Genomic DNA, 25,860 nt, shown 5'->3' on the forward strand with positions numbered 1-25,860 from the left:
TGACCCACTGAGCAAGGCCAGGGATTGAACCAGCATCCTTATGGATACTAGGCAGATTCGTTTCCGCTGTGCCACAACAGCCACTCCTCAACTTATAGCTATTTCATTTTACTTCCTTTTGGTCCTTAAGCATCCCACACTCCAAAACTTAAAAACAAAACAAAACAAAAAACTCATCATTACTAGGGAATAATTACTTTAAATGTGCCCAGCAACAGATATAGCTCCTAAATTCTAAGAGGTGAAAAGGAACCATATTTTCAAGATGAAACCAGAGTTGTCCTCACCTTATCCTGGAAATCTAAGAGCTTCTAAACATCTATCTGTGGACTTCCTATTGGAAAAAGGTTCCCTTTTTCCATCCCTTCCATCTCCTATGAACTGCTGTATTCTGTTTCTTTCCATCAGGCTGCCTAAGAATCTCTCCACTGGAGGAAAGTGACAAGGAACAAAGGAGAAAGGCCTATGGGAAGAGGACTTACATCTTTCAAGGGCACCAGCTTCATCGTGGTTTGATAGGAAGGAGTAAGGGTGGCCGGGTAGTTGTAGTCGACAATGTCGTGCTTGTAATCGGCCTTGTAGGCGATCTGAAACACAAAGAGCAAGATTAGCCCCCCGCCCCCAGTCTCTTTTGACCTTGTTTGAATGTCACAATAATATTTTTTACATAACCAGGAACAAATTAATTCAGTTTCATCACCTCCAAGGAAAATTAAATTATGTTCACACTCCTGCCTTTAATTAATTTGAATTCTTCCTCTTAATTAATCCAAAATTAGTTAACTTCATCTGAAGCACATTTATTTTATCTTTCTTATTAATCATGGAACCCTTGTAGTTTTTTGTTAAAAAAGAAGCATTTGCATACGAGTATATATTCAAAGAGATTCTTGGCTAACCCTCAGATAAAAAAGTCAAGAGTCTTCAGCATATTTTAATTTTTACTTTCTAAAGGTCATATACAACATTCTCAGGCAGAAGAAATTTGACATGTGTGTGTTTTAACAACAAAGTCAATTTCTTCTAAGTGTCCTTTACCTCCAAGATTTACAGCTTGGTATTTGCAAACCTGTAACTGAATTGAACAAAGCCGAAGAGAGATTAATAGAGCCCATGCTATTAAAAGAAGGACCTGGTCCATTTTGCCGCCCCACTGTCTTGACCAGTGCCTGGCCACGGGAAGTCTTCAATGAACAGTAAGATTAAATACATGAATGAACCAATCCACCAAGCAACCAATTCCAAATAAATCACAAATGCTTTGGAAAGTTGAAGAATCTCAAATAAGAATTGTGCTCATCCGGAGTTCCCGTCGCGGCGCAGTGGTTGACGAATCCAACTAGGAACCATGGGGTTGCGGGTTCGATCCCTGCCCCTGCTCAGTGGGTTGACGATCCGGCGTTGCCGTGAACTGTGGTGTAGGTTGCAGATGCGGCTCGGATCCTGCGTTGCTGTGGCTCTGGCGTAGGCTGGAGGCTGCAGCTCCAATTTGACCCCTAGCCTGGGAACCTTCATATGCTGCGGGAGTGGCCCAAAGAAACAGCAAAAAGACAAAAAAAAAAGTAAATAAAGAATTGTGCTCATCCATTTCTCTATCTTTCAGCAACTGAAAGTTTTTCTCACACTAAATCAGTTATAATAGAGTTAAGTATGCTTCAAAGCCAAGAAAGCTGAGATAAGTACGTGGAAGCTTTTGAAAATGTTCAAGGATTTTTACCTTGGTTATAGTAATTAACATTGGGAAACTTTCATAGGTCAGTCTTGATATGTGATGTTTCAAAATGGGAGGTTGAAAAAGAATTGGCTGATTTCCTCATGTCCCACCTCCGTCCACCCCAAGAGACACCCCAGGACCTGCAGGCCCTCCCTTCACAATAGGACTCACGTTGCTTGCCAGACTTCCAACTTTCATAGCGTGGAGAGTCCGTCTGTCCATCCCAACTCCTTCATAGTGGCCTCTCATGTGGTTCTGGTAGTTTTCTTTATATTTATTCTACATGAGAACACAAAACCTTCAACAAAAGCATTTTCTTCCCAACTTGGTGAAGATAAGCTGCTCATCCTAATGCACTAGATCCAAAATGTACATGATTAAATAGAGCCTATTTAAGTATTTGGTGTGCCACTGAATTAAAAATAAGACAAACTTTAAAAAAAATAAATTTTAAGAAGTTGGGGTGAAACAGGCACACAGCAAACATTATATTTGAGGCGCGCAGACAGCACAAAATGGATCTGATTAAAAAAAGAAAGAAAAACATTTTCAGGAAGTTCCTGTTGTGGCTCAGCAGTAACGAGCCCAACTAGCATCCATGAGGCCATGATCCCTGGCCTCGTTCTGTGGGTTAAGGATCCACCGTTGCTGTGAATTGCGGTGTAGGTCACAGACTCGGCTCCGATCCTGCATTGCTGTGGCTGTGGTGTAGGCTGGCAGCTACAGCTCCATTTGGACCCCTAACCTGAGAACTTCCATGTGCTGCAGGTGCAGCCCCGAAAAGCAAAAAAAAAGTAAAATAAATAAATAAATAAATAAAACATTTGAAGTTGTGAATATGCCAGATTTTTCTAATGTAAAAACAAAACAAAACAGCATGCAGGGGTAGAGCTTTCCAAGGAGGAGCACTGACCCAGGAGGCCCTGCATGCAAACCCCATGCTGGGGGCTGGTGCAAATCATTGCATGCCATTCATTTCTAAATACATGAGGAATACAACCTGAGCTTTGCCAAATTCTATAACTTTTATATGACACATCGGTCACTGCCAAAACCATGTGAAATAATATGTCCCAAGGGCAGCTTACCAAACAAAGACAAGACCAACACAAGAAGTCCTAAGTAGGAAAATGTGGGTAGCTTCTAATGAAGCTACATTAAAACCACCCACTCTGAGAGTCCATTGCATTTCTAGGCACTGAGGGTATTTCGATAGAAAACTATTACTCTCTATCGGATACAATGTTACTTATCTCAGTTAGTTTCTGCAAGCACTCTTTGAGGAGGAATAAATAACTATTAACATCCCCATTTTGCAGATGGGCCAAATGGCTCTGAGAACTTAAACAACCTGCCCGAAGTCGGCCACTTGGCTAGTTGAGGCACCAGGTCCATCAGCTGCAAAGCTGGTGCTCTTAACCACACGTATGCAAAAGAAATTCCTTACTGAGCCTCACTAAGTCCCGCGTGATTTTAAATTCTACTATTATACGTAGCTAAGTAGAAGTAAAATTGTATAAGCTAATCCTTGAGGTTCTTAAGGATACCTCCCCAGACCATATCTGAGAATTTCCAAATTTGCAAGTGCCATTCCAGCAGAGATCTGCTCATCTGTAAGATGGGGAAATATCACCTGGCTCCCCAGGTGACTGTGCAGGTGAACTGAGATTGTGTATTAATTTAAGAAGCACTACGTCGAGTTGAGGGGGATGTTGCACACTCAGCCAGGCTCCCCTGCCAGCATTTTCCACTAGGAGCTGGATACTGCTATGCAGGAAGGATGCAAGAGCACAAGTGCAGCCCTGAGGACTCAAGGTCAAGTGCATTCCAGGGGACTGAACACTTCATGGACCAGCCCCATCAGGCAATCACTATATAAACTCATAATGTTTGTGCCAAAGAAGCCATGCTTCTCCAAGACACCCAGCTCCATTCACATAGACTGTCTCTTAGGAGACCTAGAAATTAAGGTCATCAGAAAAGCCCAAGCAAATGCTTAGGCATTAGAAACTCACATCACTGGTGAATTTTGAGATCTTGCTCACATTCCTGAATTGAGGTGTTTCACAGTAGTTGATACTATGACCTTTACTACTTTCCAGATCCTTCTTATACTCCACCTTGGAAACCAAAACACCAGATGCACCAGAGAACCAAACTCAAAGTCACTCTTGAAAATGTCACCAGGGCTCAACTAGGATATTTTTAGAAAACTTTCAACCCAAGATTTAAAAATACCAGGCGTAGGATACTATAGGTTAACAACACATGCTTTCCGTTCAAATAATAAATAAGTAAATTATAAGTTTGGCTTTGAATATTAAAAATATATAACCTCTTTCAAGAGTAAACACTTGAAGATTTCATATATAGCTCGAAAAATGGCAAAGTAGTTTTAGAAATCAAGACAGTGGTTACTCTTAGAAACAGGTGTCTGCAGGCTGTCTGGACTTCTGGTCATGTTCTATTTCTTTATCTGGGTGCTAATTACACACATGTGTCTACTTTTCCCTAAAAGTCTCTTTGAACCAGAACCAGACACTTTATTTTTCCAGGCCTATGGCAAAGCAAGAGCCTAAAGATTGCAAAGATCCCACCTAGATCTAACATTCTATGAGTTAAAAGAAAGGTTCAGCAAACTTTTTCCAGAAATTACCAGATAGTAAACATTTGAGTCTTTGTAGGACCTGCCACCTCTGGATCAACTCTGTCCTCATAACTCAAAAGTAGCCATAGACAATATGGTGTGTTCCAATAAAATTTTATTTACAAAAATGGGTGGGGGGGCCGGGTTTGGCACTCTGGTCATAGTTTGCTGACCTCTGGCCTAGAGCATCAGAATCATATGGAATACTTCCTTAAAATGCAGATTTCAAGGCCTCAGTACCCATTACTACTTCAAAGTATCTGAGGTTCCTGATGAGGCCCAGGAAATGTCACTCCTAGTGATTCTGAGCAGCCCAAAAGTAGAGCACCACAGGCTAAGGAACACCTTGGGATAAAGGAATTAGGGGTTGGAAAATAAAAATATTTTAGGGAGTTCCCATCGTGGCTCAGTGGAAACAAATCCAACTAGTATCCATGAGGATACAGGTTCAATCCCTGGTCTCATTCAGTGAGTCAGGGATCTGGCGTTGCCATGAGCTGTGGTGTAGGTTGCAGACATGGCTCAGATATGGCGTTGCTGTGGCTGTGACATGGGCCAGCAGATATAGTTCTGATTCGACCCCTAGCCTGGAAACTTCCATCTGCCATGGGTGCGACACTAAAAAGCAAAAATAATAATAATAATAATTAGGATATTTGCATATCCTTTTTTGAGTTTCAGATAACTTTTCAGGTGAGTCCTATGAATAGTCTGGCAAGAGGCTGATGATTCACATGCCCTTCAGGGTTCTAACAGGTAATGCCAACAGAGAAGCTGCTATAAAGAAACTCTAGGACCTAAATAGGATATGGGAACTAGAGGGGATATTTCCTTGCCAATAGTCTTAACAATTCTAAAAATCTTAACCACTGGGTCGGCCAAAGAAAACACAGTCTCTGGCCGCCAGGTCAGCCTCCAAGGCAAGGGGAGTTCACAGGGCACTTCTTGGAAACCTGACTACAATTATGAGAAAGAGGGAGGTTCCGTGTTCAAAACGGACCTTCCCTTCTTGGCTTTCCATTCTTTAAGAACGCCGTGTTGTTAGAGGGGTTGGATCATCCAGGATTCTGGCAATGAGAAATCCACTGCGGGGAACTGTGCCATATCTACAGCCCTGTGAGAATTCTGGGAAGAAACTTTTGAATCATCAGAGAAAGATGTAATTAGTCTGATTCTAGACTCTTTCATGAATTTTTTTTTCTTTTTCTTTTTTCTTTTCTTTTTTTTTTTTTTTTTAACCATCTATGCATGCATTGGAAACTGTGGAAACTGGTAACCCATGTGTAGTTTATGGGTATCGCATGGAATCTTTCATCCTCGGGGTCGCTCCTTGCCTGCCTGAGTTAAAGGAGGGGACACCACCCAGGCCAGACCATCCCCATACGCACCTCGCTCACAAGCTTGTTCACGCTCTGAGCCCGCTTAAGAACCAAGTTGTCCTGGGCTGGGAGGGAGTGATAGTGTGCAGCGCCCTTCATTTTATTGAAGTCCTGCCTGTATTTTATCTGAAAGAAACACATGTAGAGCGTTCGCAGTTGCTGTTTTCATGCTCCATGAGAGAAGTTATACCATAGCTACTTCACATTGAATGTCAACATTTATTTGCTAGGATTTTTTGGAGGCAAAAAATTCCCATGGGTTTTTCCTGCTCGAAGTCCACAAACCACTTGGTCCCTTTTGCATCAAAATGCTACTGCCCCCTTTCCCTCTTTTTGTACATTACATTCTAATTCTGCATGAACAAAGGTCTTAAAAGGACCACAGCAAAAGGTATCATCCCAAACCCAAGTTTTAACAATCATTTCTCATCCAGCCGTGAGCGAACTGCCTTTTACTTTCCCTCTTAGAGTAAAGTGCACCCTCTTCCAGGGAAATGGGTGATAACTGGATAGTAATGAAGTATAAAGGAGAAGGGAAAAGGGTGTATGACACAAATATGGGCTTCTGAGTGTACATCAAGTTCAAGCTGGCATGTCACTTTACCAAGTTAAACTATAGCCTATCTTTCAAGGACTGCCAGGTGGCTAACACTCTGCAAAGAAAAAATCATTTTTTCAACTGAGACATACCCAGCTGATAATATACGATTTCTTTTCATCAGCTATTCCTATAAAGAGCTCAACTTCTAAGATGGGTTATTTTGCAAAGATGCTCCTAACCCCAGCTTATCTGGCTGGACCAGCCTTTGTACTGGCTTCAGCTGACATAAAGTAAATTATGTGGCTGGTCCATGTCAGCCTCCTTTGAAGCAGATAAATGTGATCTGATGGTATGAATAACAACAACAAAAAAAGCAGATGTCAGAATTTGGATAGGAATTAAGGGCTACCATTTTACTTCAACTCAGCTCTGTTACATGTAACCGTGTATCGGTTTTGTTCAGCACAGCCTTCAAAGGCTCATTCCTTCTCTGCTTCTGCAGCTCTTATGGGTCGCCCCAATATGGTACTTACATCACTAGCAAGTTCATTGGCTTTCTTGGCATTCAGATAAGCCGGGGTGATCATGGCTGGGAAGCTGCCCTTTCCTCTGGTCTCGCCGTACTCTTCTGAGTAACCCTGCTGGGTCAATCAAACATTGTAATCAGTAGTGCTCCACGCCTGGAATGGGTGGGGGATCAGCACCCATTTCACCTAGAGCCTGATCCCATGGACACCCACCCACATCAGACGCTCCTGTGATCAGCCTTAGGAGCAGTACAATGTGGCCCTTAAGATGTTAGACGCTGGAGGCCAGAGGCAGACCTGCTTACTGGTGGTACCCAGACAATCAGCCCTAAATAAATGGTAACTGCTGTAATTGTCATCATTTCCATCAGACAAATCAGGATACTCTGTGGGTCTCGCAGGCCCATGTGTTAAGGAGTACTGTTTCTTAACTGACACCTGCAAAGTCCCTCTGTCTTCCAGGCGCCTAGAACACTACCTTCCTCAGATGTATGCAAAGACTCACTGACATCCCACATGCTGTCTCCTTCAGAGACAGAGTTATCTCAATTATTACCAGGAAAGAGAGATCATACAACTATTTGAATTCTGGTACTTTGGCGGAAAAGATTTCAAATCGCCCTAAGATGATCTCAAATGGGACTAAATGTATATTTCAGACTAATTACTACAATCTGAGTCTTAATTTCTTCCTTCTTCCTCCCCACAGCACCCACTCATGCCCACAAAGGAGAGCCTTCTCTCTTGTGGAACTGTCACCACGTCACCACCTCCCCTAGTAATCGATGTACTTCAAGACCCTGTCAGAAGCTACCTGCTCTCTGGGGACCTCCTCCCTCACTCCCAGCCCTGCCCCAGGCAGAATCTGCTGCTTCTGCCTCCGGGTTCCCACAGGTCTGGAACAGCCCTTAGTGCCTCCTTGACCTCGTGACTCCGTCTCTCTCCAGCATCCTTGCTCCAGAACCACGGTTCCAAGTCTAACACACATACTTTCTTAAATGAAATGGTTCGGTCAATTTCGAATGACCAGTAATGCCAACTGTTCAGCCTGAGTGCTCCTTGATGCTTGGCTGCCAGAATGTTCTAGTCAAATGCAGTAAGGAAAAAAAAGAGTTAAGCTAAAAAAAATAATAATAAAGGCACACAAATTCTTTGGTAATTCGCCTCTGCCCATTCTGCTCTATGGACTGGGGTTGGTTTGTAGTTTTTTTTTTAACTTCTCTGCTTAGAAGACTATATGATGTGGACATCTTCCTAGGAGATACTTAATCCTATTGGGGAATTGACCGGTTACAAATAATAAACTGATGACATGGGACAGCCCTTTAACCTAAAAAAAAAGTTACTCGTTAAAAAGAAGAATGAATAGTTTGGCCTTTCAGGCACTATGGATATTTATAGTTTATCTGTCTTCCTGCTTCTCTCTCACTCCCTCCCACTCACGCCCTGGGACATCACACTAAATCACAGTGAAATGTCACTCCAGGCTGAGTCCTCTTGACCGACAGCTGCTGGCCGTCCTACCAAACGACACCCACTTTGATTCTTGCATTTGTTAGCATCATGACTGGAAACGTCAATCAAAACATCCTAAGATTCAAGGCTCCACTATGTTACTACAAAGTTACATTTCATCAGTGTGTACAGACAGGTCTAGGTGCACATATGAAATTATATGTGTGTGTTATAACTAGTGGCAGATAGGATGGCCCAAACACGGAACAAAATATTTTTTACCAAATATAGAAGCCAAGCATGTTTTAACAAAACCGATTTTCAGAAATCATCTTGAGCATCCTAAACAACATATTTAAAACACAAAACCAATAAAAATGTATTTCCATTGAGTTTTAAGCCCTAGAAGACCCTTTAACTAACCTATTGTGGAATATAACTAAATGACCATTTCAATTCCAAACCAAACATTTTTGTTCAGATCAACATTTGCAAAGGGGTTAAAACCTATCTTCACACGCGTTCTAAGTTTCACAAAACTATAGCCCCAATATAAGCAACCTGGTTTTCTGAAGAAGAGAAATAAGTTGTTTCCTTTTATAAATTATGTACATTGAACAAGCCATGTATATTGTAAAGTCTACCCGTTGCCAAAAAATTCAAACCACTGTCAAATTAAGAGAAAAATATCAACTAAGCCCATTGGGTGTACTCTTCTGGTAAACACTCTTGGTCTTCCAACATTCTTTACCTACAGCTATGAAAAAATAATGTTCCCTTCCCCCTTCACAATACCTACCTAGTACCAGAAAATACAGAAGGATATGCAAATAAAATTAGCTTGTAATTGTCGCTCAACCTTTTCACACCCTGGCAAGATGTACTTCCTTTAAGAAGTGAAATTAAGAAAAAGGATGGTTCTCCCTGGCATATTGCTTTATCTAGGAACCTAGACACGAAATTCACTCTCTGAGAAAATGAGTCCTCCTGCTCAGTGAAGTGCTCAGTGTTTCTCAAGACATGCATTTGGATCCCTCCTGAGTTCACACAGTGGTGGGCTAAACGCAACCAGTCTTAGTCCCTGGGACTTTTCCTCAACGAATAGATGAGGATGCTTTATTCCTGGCAAACCCACCAGTTTGATATAGGTCCTCTATTTAAAAACAGGAAAGAAAAAGTGTGTAGACTCTGTTTCCCTAAGTAGCCAAGTTGAGAGCCCTGTGGAATAGACTGTCTGCTAGTTTCTGGCTTGAAAAATCCACCTCTCCATAAATGGGCAAAGATGAACTGCAACTCAACCCCTGATTAAAAGGTCACAGGTTGTGTCACAGGCTAGAGGGTTTCCAAACTGAGCACTGACCAACGACAAGGGTTGTCTCTTAAGTCATTTTACCACATACCTGGCCGTACTGGTCCACATAATCCTTCATCAACATGCCCTCAGCTCCAGCAGGTGGACCAGCCATTCCCTTCATTTCTCTTTGATACTGTTGATGGTACCTCACCTATTTGAACAGGAAAGACAAACCTGGTAAATTTAGCTTCTTATGCACAGATGCCAGAAAAGTAAAAACTGAATGTCCTATGGAATGTTCTTTTTCTGATTGGGTCTAGGGAGTGTGTCTTAGACATAAAGGTGCCTGATCATTATCCTGGTAAAACTGATTGAAAAATAAGGAGAGAGTTCCCGTTGTGGCTCAGCAGTAATGAACCTGACTAGTATCCATGAGGACTTGGGTTTGAACCCTGGCCTTGCTCAGTGGGTTAAGGATCCGGCATTGCTGTGAACTGTGGTGTAGGTCACAGACACGGCTCAGATCCTGCATTGCTGTGGCATAGGCTGGCAGCTGCAGCTCTGATTCGACCTCTAGTCTGGGAACTTCCATATAGTGTAGGTACAGCCAAAAAAAAAAAAAAATTAAAAAAAATAAAAAAAAATAAAAAAGAAAAGAAAGAAAGTAAAAATAAAAAGGAAAGCTAGTTCCTAGCTTCATGGTACACACCAAAGGAGACAGGAAGTTGGACTCGCCAGGCCCAGGTAACTTCCTGCTTCATCCCCTATAACAGGACAACGCTGCCCTGGACACTTACATCACTGGCCAGCTCATTGGCTCTTTTGGCTATCTGATAAGCAGGTGTGATCATAGCAGGAAAACTGCCTTTTCCCCTCTGCTGTTCATAGTCCTCCATGTATCTCACCTGGAAAATGAAAGCAAATTTTGAATCATATACCACAATCCTCCTACCCACCAGTGATCTGAGTGGAAAGCCTGCTAAGAATATCTCCGGTCACAGCTCTTATGGCAATGTGGTTGGCTCAGAGCTTGATGGACCCTGTGCTTCTTTTTAACCATTTTAGTCCCAAGACCAGCTGAGTTCCTGATCCAGGGAGATGCTCAGTGTAGAATTCAACACATATTTGTGAGCACCTGCTGTGGGCCAGGTGGTGGGGCCAGGCAGAGCAAGAAGGCTTCCGCCAGTCAAGTCTCAGAGACCAAAACCACTTCTCAACCCAAGGGAAGTGGAAGCTACTCGTTAAGCTGACCCTGGATTCATGCTTAAACTTCTCATTCAAGCAACATTGGGTTCTCAGTCTTATGCTGTGGACCAAATGGTAGAAATTCTTTGGGAGTTATCGTCTATAATTTGCAGTGACAAGGAGAGAATTCTTTCAGATTAATCAGATATATCTGGTTTGTTACTAACACCAGGTAAAGTTCTCTCTCTAAGGAGGAGTTTTCACGAGGTCTTACTAGCTGTCAAACTGACCTGACCATCCTTGACCTTAGAAAGTTCTTCCTTGGCCCCCACACAGGATTGAGATACCACCTACATTCTCCCTGCTTCCTCCTCCAAGTGAGGAAAGAATGGGGAATCTTCAATGAGAATGACTGCACATTGGCCTCCGTCATCTCTTACATCACTTTGAAGCTGTCCCCCTGCCTTGGCCCGGAGCAGCTCAGGGGTATCCGCCACTGTGCTGAATCTGGAGATGCGCTCATCATGCCCTCTCTTGTACTCCACCTGGTGAGGAGACAGCATAGACTCAAGGTCACATCCAGCAGCCTTTGTGAGGACCTCACCTCCCAGCCATCCCAAAGCTACCACTGGGCAAAACTCAATGCAAACATGTGTCAAGTCTTTCTGGCTTGCTTTATGGGCTCCTCTCCAAAAAGCACCAATGCTTATGCATTAGGTAATGAGACAGGGCTAGGAACTGCTAACCACTAATAAATAGTAAGTCATCGCCACAACAATCACATAAGGCAGGGCTATGATTTTTTCCCCCTTTTACAAATGAGCAGCTGTGGAGCTGTGAGCTTAAGAAATTTGCTCATGGTCCCGTAGCTACTAAGTGAGGGCACCAGGATTCCAATCCCAGCATTCTGGCTCCAAACTCTGAGCTCTTCACCAACAAGCTGTGCTACTCTTCAGGAGGATCTGCCATCCACTTGACAACAATCAGTTCCCTTAATGCTAAAGCTGCTTCAAGAAATTACTTGGTCCAGCCTGGGGTGAGCTACGTGGTCCTCTCTCCATCGATAGAAGTGGCCCATCAAGGCACAGAGAATGACTGACAGGGAAAAGAACACAGTGTTCTCCATTGCATCACCCTAAGGGTACCTGCCTCCCCAAAGCACTCTCCTATTGGATGTTATCTGAATCTCAGATAAGGACAAAAATTAGCATCATGGATGGTGACACTGAGACACTCACTTGGCTGGCCAGCTGGTTGGCTATCTTGGCCCTTTGGTAAGCAGGTGTGATCATGGCTGGAAAGCTCCCCTTGCCCCTCTGTTGCCCATAGTCTTCTGTGTACTCCTGTTGGTCAGATCAGTGTCAGCATGAGAGCCAATACGACATCCAATGAGAACTAATCAATTTGCAATAGCAAACATATTCAGACCCAAGCCAACCGGATGCACAAGGCACTTAGAAGACATTTCAGTCACCTTGGATAAATTCTAAAATGTTCGTTCACCTGGTGATTTGAATAACACCTTCAAGGCTGAAGAAATCACATTTCCCAGGTCAAAGAGTTTCCCCTTCCATGTTTATATTAAAAGATATGGAACCGGGCACAACCGAAGGGACGCCCTTTGACTCAAAGGCTTATATGATGCTGCAGCAATTATTATGCAGGACAGTTTTTGATAACTTGTTCACTAGAGACAGTTCTATAGCACTGCGAGTAAATGGTCTGTTCTTTTTTCTTCCTGCTTTTTGAGTATCTCTGATGGTTAGTTTTCCTAAGGAGACACAGCTCCTTAGCAATTGTGTTTCTGTTGTTTTCTTTCCATTTACTGAAGAAAAATTACTAAATGGGGAGTTCCCGTCGTGGCGCAGTGGTTAACGAATCCGACTAGGAAACATGAGGTTTTGGGTTTGGTCCCTGGCCTTGCTCAGTGGGTTAAGGATCCAGCGTTGCCGTGAGCTGAGGTGTAGGCTGCAGACACGGCTCGGATCCCGCGTTGCTGTGGCTCTGGCGTAGGCCGGTGGCTACAGCTCTGATTAGACCCCTAGCCTGGGAACCTCCATGTGCCACGGGAGCGGCCCTAGAAAAGGCAAAAAGACAAAAAGACAAAATAATAATAATAATAATAATAAGCCATCAGAGCCAATTCCTTCTGGAGGCTGTCATGGAGAATTCGTTGTTTTGCCTTTTCCAGCTTCTAGAGCCTGCCCGAGTTCTTTGGCTTTGGCCTCTGCTTCTGCTGTCACAGCATCTTTTCTCTGACTCCGACCCTCCTGCCTCCCTCCTCCTAAGGACCCTTGCAGTTACATTAGGTCCACCGTAATAATCCAGAATAACCTTCCTATCTGATCCTTGCCTTAATTAGGAATCTGGGATTAGCAGACACAAACCACTATATATAAAATAGAATCTGCAAAAGAATATATACATATATATATATTCATACACACGTATATATTCATATACATATTCATACATACATGTATATATTCATATATATGTATATATACACATATATATGAATCACTTTGCTGTACACAAGAAACTAAAACAACACACAACATGTAAATCAACCATACTTCAATTTAGAGTTCCTGTCATGGCTCAGTGGTTAACAAACCCAACTAGTATCCATGAGGACAGAGGTTCGATCCCTGGCCTTGCTCAGTGGGTTAAGGATCTGGCGTTGCCGTGAGCTATGGTGTAGGTCACAGATGTAGCTCAGACCTTGCGTTGCTGTGGCCGGCAGCTGCAGCTCCGATTTGACCCCTAGCCTGGGAACCTCCGTAGGCCATGGGTATGGCCCTTAAAAAAAAAAAAATGACAAAAAAACCCTATACTTCAGTTAAAAAAAATCCTTACCTTAATCACATCTGCAACATTCCTTTGGCCATAAAAGAACCATGTACACAGGTTCCAGGGATTAGGACATGGGAATCTTTGGGGGAGGGTCAGTATTCTGTCTCACCATCTTAAAATAAACATTCAAACTAATTGCAAAAGTAATTTCTAGGGCCCTTACCTCACCCAGTGACTTTCGAGCCTCAACCATCCTTACAATTTCAGGGTCAGGCAGAGATCCTGGGCACCAAGCATTCCCTTTCCCATATCCAGGCCAATAAGCTCTCTATAGAGGAAACACACAAATGCATACAAATATACACCCCACACATCTGGTTGGTAAGCGCACCCTCCCTATACCCACATACCTTATCAATATAAGGTAGAAAGGATAAAATTCTCTAAAAACTATAAACTCCTTTAATACGTGACAGGTCTCAGCTCACTAGAATGTTCATTCTTTTTCAAACTAGAAAATAACCAAATAGCCTAAATAACCCAACTTTCTGAGATTCACCTTGTCATAGAAGACCTCCAAATGTAACTTAATATTTCTTTCCTCATTATTACACCAAGATTAGGCAGCTGAGATTCATCAGCACTATTCAGCCAGGCTTCAAAAACCTGCTACCTGTGTGCCAAGCATGAGATTAAGCAATTAACCTTCGCAAAAGAAAAAAAAAGGGGAGGGGAGGCGAAGTTGCCTTTGAAGACACTCGTGACCTATCTAGGGAGATTAAACTAACATAAGGCACAACTAGCAATTAGAAAACATTTTTGTACTATATTAAAGATAAACATGATGAGAGCTTTAAAGAAGCTGGACCTCCAGGGCTGAGGTCAGTGAACAGATGATGCAAAGGGAGAAAGAACAGCTTCTACTCTAGCAGTCAAGTTCCATAAAGGCAGGGATTTTCTTGTGCTTTGTGCACTAATGGATTCCAGCAGCTTGGAACAGTGTCTGGCATAGAATACTCCATAAATACATGCTGAATAAATTCTAGGAGTGTGGACTGGCATGAATAAAAGCAAGAAGGCTTTGGGTGAAAGGCCATGGGGAGGTGATTGGAATTGAAGGGAAGATAGGGAGCCAAGGGGGCTGGAGGTGAGTCAAGTTGGACAGGTTGGGCAGAACCAACCTTTGGAGATCTAGAAAGACAGATAGTTCACATGTGAAAATATGCTCAACTACACTCATAATCAGGGAAGTTTAAATTAAAACAAAACGGAGTTCCCGTCGTGGCGCAGTGGTTAACGAATCCAACTAGGAACCATGAGGTTGTGGGTTCAATCCCTGCCCTTGCTCAGTGGGTTAACGATCCGGCATTGCCGTGAGCTGTGGTATGGGTCACAGACGTGGCTCAGATCCCGCTGTGGCTCTGGCGTAGGCTGGCAGCTACAGCTCCGATTAGACTCCTGGCCTGGGAACCTCCATATCCGCGGGAGTGGCCCAAGAAATGGCAAAAAAGAAAAAAATAATAATAATAAATAAATAAATTAAAACAAAACAAGATACAGATTGTCAAAACTTTCATCCCATGCTTTGATAATACCAAGTGTTGGTGAGAATATGTGGGAACATAAAATGTATAGCCATTTGAGAGAACAATTTGACAGGGTCCATTAAAATTAAAAAGGCACATACCCTTGACCTTGTAACCTCATTTTCCATTATCCATTCTAGAGAAATACTCACTGTGTCTGAAAGAAGTCATACACAAGAGTGTTCAACTACAATTTTATAATAGAAAAAAATGGAAATAGGGAGCTCCTGTTGTGGCTCAGTGGCAATGAACCCGACTAGTATCCATGAAGACACGGGTTTGGTCCCTGGCCTTACTCAGTGGGTTAAGCATCTGGCATTACTGTATTGCTGTGAGCTTCAGTGTAGGTCACAGATGAGGCTCGGATCTGTTGTTGCTATGACTGTGGCATAGGTTGGTGGCTACAGCTCGAATTTGATCCCTAGCCTGGGAACTTCTATATGCCACAGGTGCGGCCCTAAAAAGACCAAAAGAAAAAGAAGAAAAAGAGGAAAAAATTGAAATAATCTTACCCATCAATAAGAGAGCATGATATGTCCATTCTTAATGGTTGCACCCATGATATACCCACCCAAACAGCTTAAAGGCTGTTGAGATAGAAATATCTCCAGGGTATTTGTTGCATGAAAAATGCAAGTTATAAAACAATGCATATTGTGTCATAGAAAAACAAAATGATACATTTCAATAGAAATATACATATATAATTTTCAATAAGAAATAGTAGCTGAGGGAGTTCCCATTGTGATTTAACAGAAACAAAACTGATTAGTATCCATGAGGATGTTGGTTCCATCCCTGGCCTCTCTCAGTGGGTTAAGGATCCATCGTTTGCTGCAAGCTGCAGTGTAGGTCACAGATGTGGTTTGGATCCTGAATTGCTGTGGCTTGTGGTATAGGCTGGCAGCTGCAGCTTCAATTCAACCCCTAGCCTAGGAACTTGCATATGTCACAGGTATGGCCCTAAAAAGCAAAAAAAAAAAAATACTACCTGAGATATTTATTGTGCTGATCCGTGTTCTAAGTAAGAGCTTTATATTTGTGTACTCTTAATTTTTACAACAGTTCTGTGAATCAGGAACTGTTTAAAGTTCACTTTACAGACAAGAAAACCAAAGAAAAGAATGGTTACGTAAGTTATTACAGGTCTTTCGATAAATGGCAGTAGTCATATCCAAATGTAAGCAGCAAAAAATTATATAGGCATTAATTTGTAAATGAGCAGAGAGAATCTGGAAGGATACCCATAAGATTGATAACAATGGGAACCACAACAGAAGGAACTGGGGTGGGAGATGGAGGACAAGGGGTTAGCTTTGTGCTGTGAGATGTCTTTACAAGAAAAGTGCAAGTATTCTGTGGATCATGAAAAATAAATGGCTGGGGATTTTTAAATGATGAGGCTGTCAGGAGAGAGTGACCATAACTTCCCAGGTGATGGGAAGAGTACATCAGAGACAACCAGGAAGATGCATGTGCCCAGTGTCCCAAGGAGGCCAGAGAGGGGCAAACCCGAAGAGAGGGAAGGTTTGTGGAGGTCCAGGTAGGAGATGAGGGCATCGGAGCTGGGATAGTGAAATGGAGGGTAGGAGTGCAGATGTGTCAGGTGTCAGAAGATGAAAAGGCAGCCTTAGTTTCCAGCCTGATGGCTGATTGTAGTGACAGAAACGCAGGGGTTGGAAGGGGGAAGTCAGTGAGCTTGGACTGGAGCAGACACGGCTGAGGTGGTGCTGGGACACACTGGCGGAAGTCTCTTGCAGATGCTTCCTTTGGAATTACAAACTGGATAAAAGAAAGCCTAATTGAGTCCCTCCAGGAGTCATACTCATAATGCATTTCATTTGCATAGCGTGTCATTCTTTCCTCTGTTTCCAAACCCGCTTAAAACCCTTCTCTCACCTCATCCAATGGTTGGCTGTTAGGGGCAGCTGCCCCGTCCTTGGACTTCATATCCCAGTGAAACACCGATTTAAACCGCTCGCCATGGTCTTGATCATCAACCTGCACAAGGCAGACGTTGTCAGTGATGTTTCCATCAGAAAAAAAGAAAGGAAGCAAAGGATACAGATACAGAGTGAAACCTGGGGTGGGGGATCCCAAGTCTCAACTTCAAAGCATCTGAACTGCACTACAACCCGAACTGTGTGGGCCATCAGTCGCACTGGCTTCATCTCTGCCACCAGTCGAGTGGCAGGTACGGAGCACCAGCTGGGTGGAAAGTTCTATTTAGCAGTGTAATTAAAAAGACTTAAAGACTCTTCACACAGCACAAAGTATTCAGCTTAGAAAACACTAGACATTAGAAGAGTGGTTCTTAGAGTTCCCATTGTGGCTCAGTGGTAATGAACCCTACTAGGATCCATGAGGATGTGGGTTCGATCCCTGGCCTCACTCCGTGGGTTAAGGATCTGGTGTTGCCGTAGCCGTGGTATAGGACACAGATGCGGCTTGAATCTGGTGTTTCTGTGGCTGTGGCGTAGGCCAGCAGCTGTAGCTCCGATTAGACCCTTAGCCTGGGAACCTCCATATGCCTTCGGTGAGTCCCTAAAAAGACAGAAAGAAAAAAAAAAAAAAAGAGGAGTGGTTCTTTTTTTCTTTTTTGGTTGCACCTGTGGCATGTGGAAGTTCCCAGGCCAGGGATCAAACCCCATGCCACAGCAGTAACCTGAGCTGCTGCAGTGACAATACCAGATCCTTTACCTGCTTTGCTACAAGCGAATTCCTAGAGTAGTCATTCTTAACTTTAGCCTATGCAACACCTAGGGAGCTTGTTAAAATGCTGGCTCCCCAAATTCATGTAGGTATTCTCCTATGCTTTATAATTTCACTTCTCACATATTGGTCTATAAGATACCTTGAGTTAATTTTTATGTATAGGAGGGAGGTAGGTATCAATGCTCATTTTTTCTATTAAAGTGTCCATTCACTCTGGTACCATTTATTTAAAGATTGAACTGCAGTGGTGACTTTGTTGTAACTCAAGGCACCATATATGTGCAGCTCTATTTCTGGACCTTGTATTGTGTTCCACCGGTCTATCTATTCGCCCGTCAACACTACACTGAGTTAATTACTACTACTTTATAGTAAGTCTTGAAATCTGGTAATCTAAGTGTCTCTATTTTGTTCTCCAAGATTTCTTGGCCATTCTAGAACCTCTGCATATTCATATCAATTTTAGGACCATTTTGTCAATTTCTATGCGAAACACCAGACTTTGGGCTGGAATTGTACTGAACGTGTAGATCAGTTTGAGAACATACATCTCAATAATATCTGCATGACCTTGGAAGAAGCAAAGCTTTCTTAAAGAGAACATAAAAAGAACTAACCACAAAAGAAAAACAAAATCAGGTCTTAGGTCCAAACCCAGATATTATAATGTATGTGGATAGGGCCCAGAAATCTGCAACCTTAACAAGTTGAAGTTTACATCATTAATTTTACTGATGAGGAAAGAAGTTCAGAAAAAAGAAGTGAACTTTTATAAATCATTTAGCAGATCAGCAGAGCCAGGTTCAGAGCCCAGGAATTCTAGTTCTCTGTCAAGGGCACTTTGTCTGGGCTCAATTAATTTAGCTCTAATATGCATATTTTAAAGTATATACATTGACATATCCTCACACGCTTTTCCCTCTTGAATTGTGAGAAACTACCGTGAACATTACATAGACCTAAGGCAATGTTACTTCTTTTTTTTTCTTTTTTTTTTTAATGGCCATACTCATGTCATATGGAAGTTCCTGGGCCAGGGACTGAATCCCAGCTACAGCCATGACCCATACTGTAGCTATGGCAACTCTGAATCCTTTAACCCACTGCACTGGGCTGGGGATGGGACCTACACCTCCATGGTAACCCAAGCTACTTCACTCAGATTCCTATTTTTTGAAGGCCACACCTGTGGCATATGGACGTTCCCAGACTAGGGGTCAAATCAGAGCTAGAGCTGCTGGCCTACACCACAGCCACAACAATGCCAGATCTGAGGCTCGTCTGCGACCTACAATGCAGCTCATGGCATCCCCGGATCCTTAACCCACTGAGTGGGACCAGGGATTGAACCCACATCCTTATGGATACTAGTCAGATTTGTTTCTGCTGAGCCACAATGGGGACTGCAGTCAGATTCGTCACCCACTGTGCCACAGTGGGAACTCCAAGGTGAGGTTTCTTGTTGGCAGCTCCACTGATACTTGGGGCCAGTTCATTCACAGGGTGCATGTCCTGTGCCTGGCCAGATGCTGAGAGCAGAGCTCGTCTCTATCCACCAGATGCCAACAGTCCACCCACCTGCCAGAAATGTCCCCAGACATCACCAAACTGCCCTCCTTGAGAACCACTGACTTAAGGAATCAGAAGCACAAGACCTAAACAGACAGGAAGCCACATCTTCGGTCCTCCTCCCGCAGTACAAACCCATCACTGGGGAGGCCTCCCCAGAGACCTTTCCCAAGACTTGCGATTATTCAGAGGAAGTAGGAAGAGGAAAAAAGCCTTAAATGTTATTAGTGGGATAAAGGCTAAAGTTCACCTTCTGAATAGAAGAGAACCCAGACATTCTACTCTGCTAAAACGTCCATTCACAGCTGCCAAACAGGACATTTTGTCTTGGTAAATACTTATTTATCCATTTATTTTTTAAAGAGTGACATTTAAAAAGAAAAAACAAAAAATGTTGGCCTGCTTCAAATGCCAACTTAAAACCTTGACTTTTCTCCTTCCCCACCATTACTGAAGCATCCCTTTATTTTTTTAATTGAGCACATGCCCCATGAATCTGCTTTTTATTCCACTGGCAAAGTCTCTCAGAGAAGAAAAGAGAGTGAAAAAGTAATCCACCACACCTCGTAGGGTGGTGATAAGATCCGAGGCCTGGAAGGGACATGACTGTCCCATTGATTCTTCCCCTAGGGGGGAGGAAGGAGAAAGGGGTCTCAGCAGTCAGCTGTTCAGTACACACACGCACATGCACACACATGCATGCACGTACACATGCATGCATACACATGTACACACATATATGCACACGGGTGTGCGTGCATATATGTACACACATGCACACATATATACGCCTATACACACATACGCATACAAACACACATTCATCATATAGACACAGAGATAATACACACATACACATATACACACACACACACCACACACATACGCAGATATGCGCACAGGCATGTATATACACACACGTGTATATACAAACATGCATATGAACCATGTATACATGCACATACACACGTGCACACATATTCACACCTACACACACGCATACGTACACTCCCCATGTGCACACATACATATTTATACACACACACATATATTCACATAGATGCGAACAAACAGACACACACGGGCCTCCTGGGAATCTCACGCCCCTGTTTGCAACTGGAAATAGAACCAGTGAGAATCTCGATCCAGGTGGGGCCTGTCATATACAGTTAAAGGAAAGTGAATCCACTGCCACCTCAGAGAAAGGTTAATACTGTGTGACCTGCTATAAGTTTGTAAGGGGGACATGCCAGTCGATACCTTGCATAGGGTGATACAGACATTGTGGATCTTTTTGAAATAAATACAAACAGTACTCTGATATATAAGCACATCCCCTTGTGTTTAACCTGCCCAACTCTGGCCCCAGAATTCCAGGGGCCAGAAATATCTAGATGGTCGTAAACATAAACAAGTGAGCTTTTTTTTCCTTCTGGAGAGTGTCCCACCTCGAGGACATAGGTCAATGCAACAGTTTAGAATAGGGGATCCAAAGTCCAAAAGATCTGGATTTGGACCGATTCAACTAGCCAGGTAACACTGAGCAAGTTACTTAATCTCTCTGAGCCTCAGCCTCCCCAGCTGTCACATGATAACATTACAGACGTGTCTTGAGAAGAAGCAGTGAGGTCACAGAGATATGGGCCCTAGCAGAGTGCTCAGCACTATTGAAATGAAGTTAACCTCAGTATTTATTGCAATTTCGTGTAGCTGCCCTCGGACATGAAGAGGTGAAAACAAACAAACAACAACAGCAAAAACACAAACAAAGAAAAAGAGATGAAAGCAAAATCCTAGAAGAATTAGTCTTTCAATAATCTAGGATGGCTTGTGAATTCTTAAGGCTCGTTGATCCTTAGAAATCAATGATAACCGAACCACTCTCCGAGCCTGGGTTTCCTGACCAGTAGAAGGGGATAATGATACTATTTACTTGATTGGATTGTAATGTATTAAATGAATTAAGCAATTGTACAGTAATTTTTTTTCTTTTCTTTTCTTTTTCTTTTTAGGGCCACATGTGCCGTGTATGGAAGTTCCCAGGCTAGGGGTCGAATGGGAGCTATAGCTGGCAACCCACGCCCCAGCCACAGCAACACAGGATCCAAGCCTCGTCTGTGACCCATACCACAGCTCAACCCACGGCAATGCAGGATCCTTAACCCATCGAATGAGGCCAGGGATTGAACCCACATCCTCATGGATACTAGTTGGGCTTGTTACTGTTGAGCCCCAACAGGAGCCCCATCTGTACAGTAAATGTTATATAAGTTTGTTATAAAATAATAAACTCACAATTGGTGCGAGCCCTTAGTGAAATAAGCAACATGGCACACAATAAGAATAAGCTCAGTCTAATGTCCGTTTCCTTGAGGAGGATGAGGGCCTGGGTGGGCAGGAGCACCAGGATGAGAGGAGGTAACACGAGGAAGGCAGATTACTAGAGAGCCTTCCACCTCGTAGATCATTTTCTAATTTTAGAAGACTGCTAGCTCCATCCCACAAAACAACTTGTGAGGCATGGGGGAGGGAGGTGAAATGATTCATCATTTTATATGGCAAGCAGTCAATCAATTGTTCTCTGATAAAATTCTATTGTTAATTTTTCAAAACAGATTGGCTTATCCATAGGGCTTCCTTGTCTATCCAAACATCCGTTCCAAACCAAAATATCCGTGACTGACCCCTACCCATAGGGAAAGAGATCTTAAACACTGCAAATAATCTTTTTTTTTTTTTTTTTTTTTTTAGGGCCGCATCCACAGCATATGTAAGTTCCCAGGCTAGGAGTCAAATCAGAGCTGCGGCTACCTGTCTATGTCACAGCCACAGCAACACAGGATCCGGGCTGTGTCTGCGACCTACCGGACAGCTCATAGCAGTGTCAGGTCCTTAACTCACTGAGCGAGGCCAGGGATCAAACCTGCGTCCTCATGGATAGCAGTTAGGATTGTTATAGATGAGCCACAACAGGAACTCCAATGCAAATAACCTTAAACACTACTAAATTCAGAGAGATTTACGAGTGTGGAACTAGTACCAAAATGCCATGGGAAAAGAAAGGAAAGACCTTTGTAATGTTTTCCAACTACGTGAATTTTGTTTTATGTATTAAATACACAGTGTATGCATGGCCTATTGCATCAATGTGTCCAGAGCTGGCAGACACAGAGAGGTTAAAATGGACACAAGGGGAGTTTCCGTCGTGGCTCAGCTGTTAACAAACCCAACTAGCATCCATGAGGACACAGGTTTGATCCCTGGCCTAGCTCAGTGGGTTAAGGATCTGGTGTTGCCCTGAGCTGTGGTGGAGGTCACAGACACGGCTTGGATCCCACATTGCTCTGGCTCTGGCATAGGCTGGCAGCTGTAACTCCAATTCGACCCTTAGCCTGGGAACCTCCATGTGCTGCAGGTGTGGCCCTAAAAAGACCAAAAAATAAAAAATAAAATAAATAAAATGGACACAAGGACCCCGGATATTCGAGCTATATTATCCTGTGTATTGGCCTCTATGCTATGGTAGGACAAATAGGAATATTTTCTACTTAAATGCCCTCTGCTTGTATATGTGGAGAAAACAGGTAGGTTCACATCTGGGCAGAGACACTTAAAAACCTAACAGTTGCCCGAGTTAAGACATTTTCTTTCAAGGTTATTTTGAAATGCAAACTTACCCCACCGATGGCCTCTGGAGACTGCCTCACTTTTAGATTTAATGGAGTGTGATAGACACTTGTAAAGCTGTTGTTCTTGGGGTTATGGCTACAAAAATTAGACAGAAACTGAAATTAGAAATATATTTTATCTACAATGATTGCAAAAGTGTTCTTAAAGGCAGAGTCTTCTTTAATCAAAAAATATAAAACTTCATAATTATTTTGAAGATTTTCCAGGCAATGAGTCATAAAGGAAAAAAAAAAAATCAAATAAATTCAACCTATTTAACCTATAGACTAGACTGAACTGGAAATGATCACTTCAAAACTTTCTGAAGAAATACAAAAGGATTCTGAAGTTATTTAAAAGGAAACACTTAAAGCCTCATGCATCCCCACGGCAATTACACTGTTCTATGTAACATTTAATAATTTGACGTGAGGTTATAGTGGATAGATTTGATCTTTTACTTATCAGAAATGTGAAATTTTCAACTTTCTGTTGCATAACATCCTGTCTTAGGTCTCTTTGATGATTGGATGTAAGTAAAAACTGTGGAGGAGATGTTTCTTGGATTTAACCCAGGAGTCTGTGATTTGAACCTCTGCTGGCTACTGGCTTAAAAAATAAATACAACTCAAGGGGTGGTGGGGAGGGACAGCAAACACTTACGCGTGACAGTATGGCTTTTTCTGGTGACTCACAAAGTTATTAACCGATAGCATCATCTTGCAAACTTCACAGTGAAAACATGCTTTGTGCCATATCTACAAATCATATAGAAAAAGTTTTAGCAAATTCCTTTTTTTTTTTTTTTTAGACTCAGGATTCTTGTGTATCTCAGAGTCAAAGAAAGAAAAAAACAGGCTTTAGGGATAAAATGGTGATAACACACACACACGGCTATGATGCGTAGATAAACGAATACAATTTTTTTGAGACAATACAGGAGATGTGGCCAGAAATGGGTACAACTGAAGAAAGGTGGGAAATACACCTTATTTTAGTGGTTCAAAAAACTTCCACAGGTCCATATGTGAGAAGATAAATTTCTCAGGTTTGTTACCACTGCCAAAGGCCAAGAAATGTCTACTGACCTGGTCTAGACAGCTGATCTTCTCAGCAGGGTACACGCCATACCCACACCTGGAACAAGCCTGCACATTCATCTTGACGTCCAAAGAGAGGAGACAGAGACAGGTCACAGGCAAGAAATCCAAGAAGTCCCCTTAAAGTTGTCCAAGTCTGCAAAGTCCCGACTCCGATTAAATTCCTGTGGGCACCTTGATCGCTCAGAATCCAACTTCCACTTTCCTTTGCTGACCTTCTAGTTTGAAGTCAGCTTCTGGATGGCTTTTAAAGCTGCCACTTACTCAAAGGGCTATTTTGGCGACTCGCTCAGCACGCATGCGTCTGGGAAATAAGGTGGAGGTATTTCTAGCTGACATGCTTCTCGAAATAGAAAAGTGAACTCATGATGGCATCATGTTTATGGGGATGACCACAGCCTCATGTGTGATCGGGCACCTGTAGTCGTCGAACACTAGCTGTGGTCATGACCCAAGAAAAGACCTCAGAGGCATACGCCACACCAAATGAGAAAAGCTTGCTCTGGGAGGCCTGTGACTAAAGCAGAAAGGCCAGCTCCCCTTCCTCCTCCCTGGGAAAGAAAATAAAACAGGATTGATTCACTCCACAGGAGAGTAAATACCCTATTTGTAATTTAGCCTTAGCTCTTAAAAATGTGTATAAGAGGAGGATGGAAAACTTAGTAAGATACTCATTTGTTCGGCTTATGCAAGAATACAAAAATAAGAACAGATGAGAGCTCTGGGTGCTGGCCTCTATATGCTACCCTGGACTGTCCTAAGTCCTTGCTTAGTCCCCTGGCTCCTGGGCTTGAAGAAAGGGGAAGATTGATGGCAAACTCTCTCTCTCCTTTTTTTTTTTTTTTTTTTTTTTTGGGCCATACATGTGACATGCGGGAGATCCTTGGCCAGGGATCAAACCTGTGCCACAGTAGCGAAAGTGAACTCTCTCTCTTCTTGGCTTTGTGAAGCTCCTCATTGATTTTGGTGTCTACCTAAATGTCACCTTAAAACAGACCTTCACAGAGTTCCCACTGTGGTGCAGCGGAAAAGAATCTGACCAGGACACATGAGGCTGTGGGTTCGATCCCTCGCCTCGCTCAGTGGGTGAAGGATCTGGCGTTGCTGTGAGCTGTGGTATACGTCACAGACTCGGCTCAGGTCCTGCACTGCTGTGGCTGTGGCGGGCAACTGTAGCTCTGATTCAACCCCTAGCCTGGGAACCTCCATATGCTGTGAGTGTGAACCTAAAAAGCAAAAACAAACAAACAAACAAAACAGACCTTCATGAAACAGCTCACAAAAGATGGTGTCTCACCCTCCTCAGTTCACGGCTTTCTACGGCCACTCCTCTGCTTTATGTTATTCACAGCAGATACCATCATCTGCCATTTTAAGCCTTTCTGTATCCGCTTTTAAAAATTGTCTAGGAGTTCCCGTCATTGTCGATCAGTGGTAACAAAACTGAGTAGTATCCATGAGGATGCAGGTTCGATCCCTGGCCTCACTCAGTGGGTTAAGGATCCAGTGTTGCCATAAGCTGTGGTGTAGGTCACAGGCATGGCTCAGATCCCACGTTGCTGTGGCTGTGGTGTAGACTGGCAGCTGCAGCTTTGGTTTGACCCCTGGCCTGGGAAGTTCCATATGCCACAGATGCGGCCCTAAAACAAACAAACAAAAAATCATCTATCTCTTCCATTGAAA

The 25,860-nt window shown here is 43.0% G+C and overlaps 1 protein-coding gene across 4 annotated transcripts in view; it reads right to left on the reverse strand.

The window, feature by feature from the left end:
• NRAP (nebulin related anchoring protein) overlaps positions 1–24,438 on the reverse strand; it is a 79,004-nt gene extending 54,566 nt beyond the window's left edge. The window contains exons 1-14 of one of the 4 annotated variants that reach the window (XM_047760022.1): positions 24,166–24,438; positions 23,741–23,835; positions 23,086–23,173; positions 17,024–17,125; positions 13,762–13,866; positions 11,981–12,085; positions 11,183–11,287; positions 10,355–10,462; positions 9,664–9,768; positions 6,815–6,919; positions 5,750–5,866; positions 3,730–3,834; positions 1,886–1,993; positions 483–587 (exon numbers count right to left, since the gene is read on the reverse strand). In XM_047760022.1, the coding sequence (XP_047615978.1) occupies positions 483–587; positions 1,886–1,993; positions 3,730–3,834; positions 5,750–5,866; positions 6,815–6,919; positions 9,664–9,768; positions 10,355–10,462; positions 11,183–11,287; positions 11,981–12,085; positions 13,762–13,866; positions 17,024–17,125; positions 23,086–23,173; positions 23,741–23,835; positions 24,166–24,237 (1,425 nt within the window). In that variant the 5' untranslated portion in view covers positions 24,238–24,438. Of the gene's footprint in view, positions 1–482; positions 588–1,885; positions 1,994–3,729; positions 3,835–5,749; positions 5,867–6,814; positions 6,923–9,663; positions 9,769–10,354; positions 10,463–11,182; positions 11,288–11,980; positions 12,086–13,761; positions 13,867–17,023; positions 17,126–23,085; positions 23,174–23,740; positions 23,836–24,165 lie in introns of all 4 variants that reach the window. The other 3 variants (XM_047760021.1, XM_047760024.1, XM_047760023.1) reach the window with 3 other exon arrangements.
• Between the last annotated feature and the right edge of the window lie 1,422 nt (positions 24,439–25,860).

Source organism: Phacochoerus africanus, chromosome 15 (assembly GCF_016906955.1).
Source record: "Phacochoerus africanus isolate WHEZ1 chromosome 15, ROS_Pafr_v1, whole genome shotgun sequence".
NCBI classification, from domain to species: domain Eukaryota; kingdom Metazoa; phylum Chordata; class Mammalia; order Artiodactyla; family Suidae; genus Phacochoerus; species Phacochoerus africanus.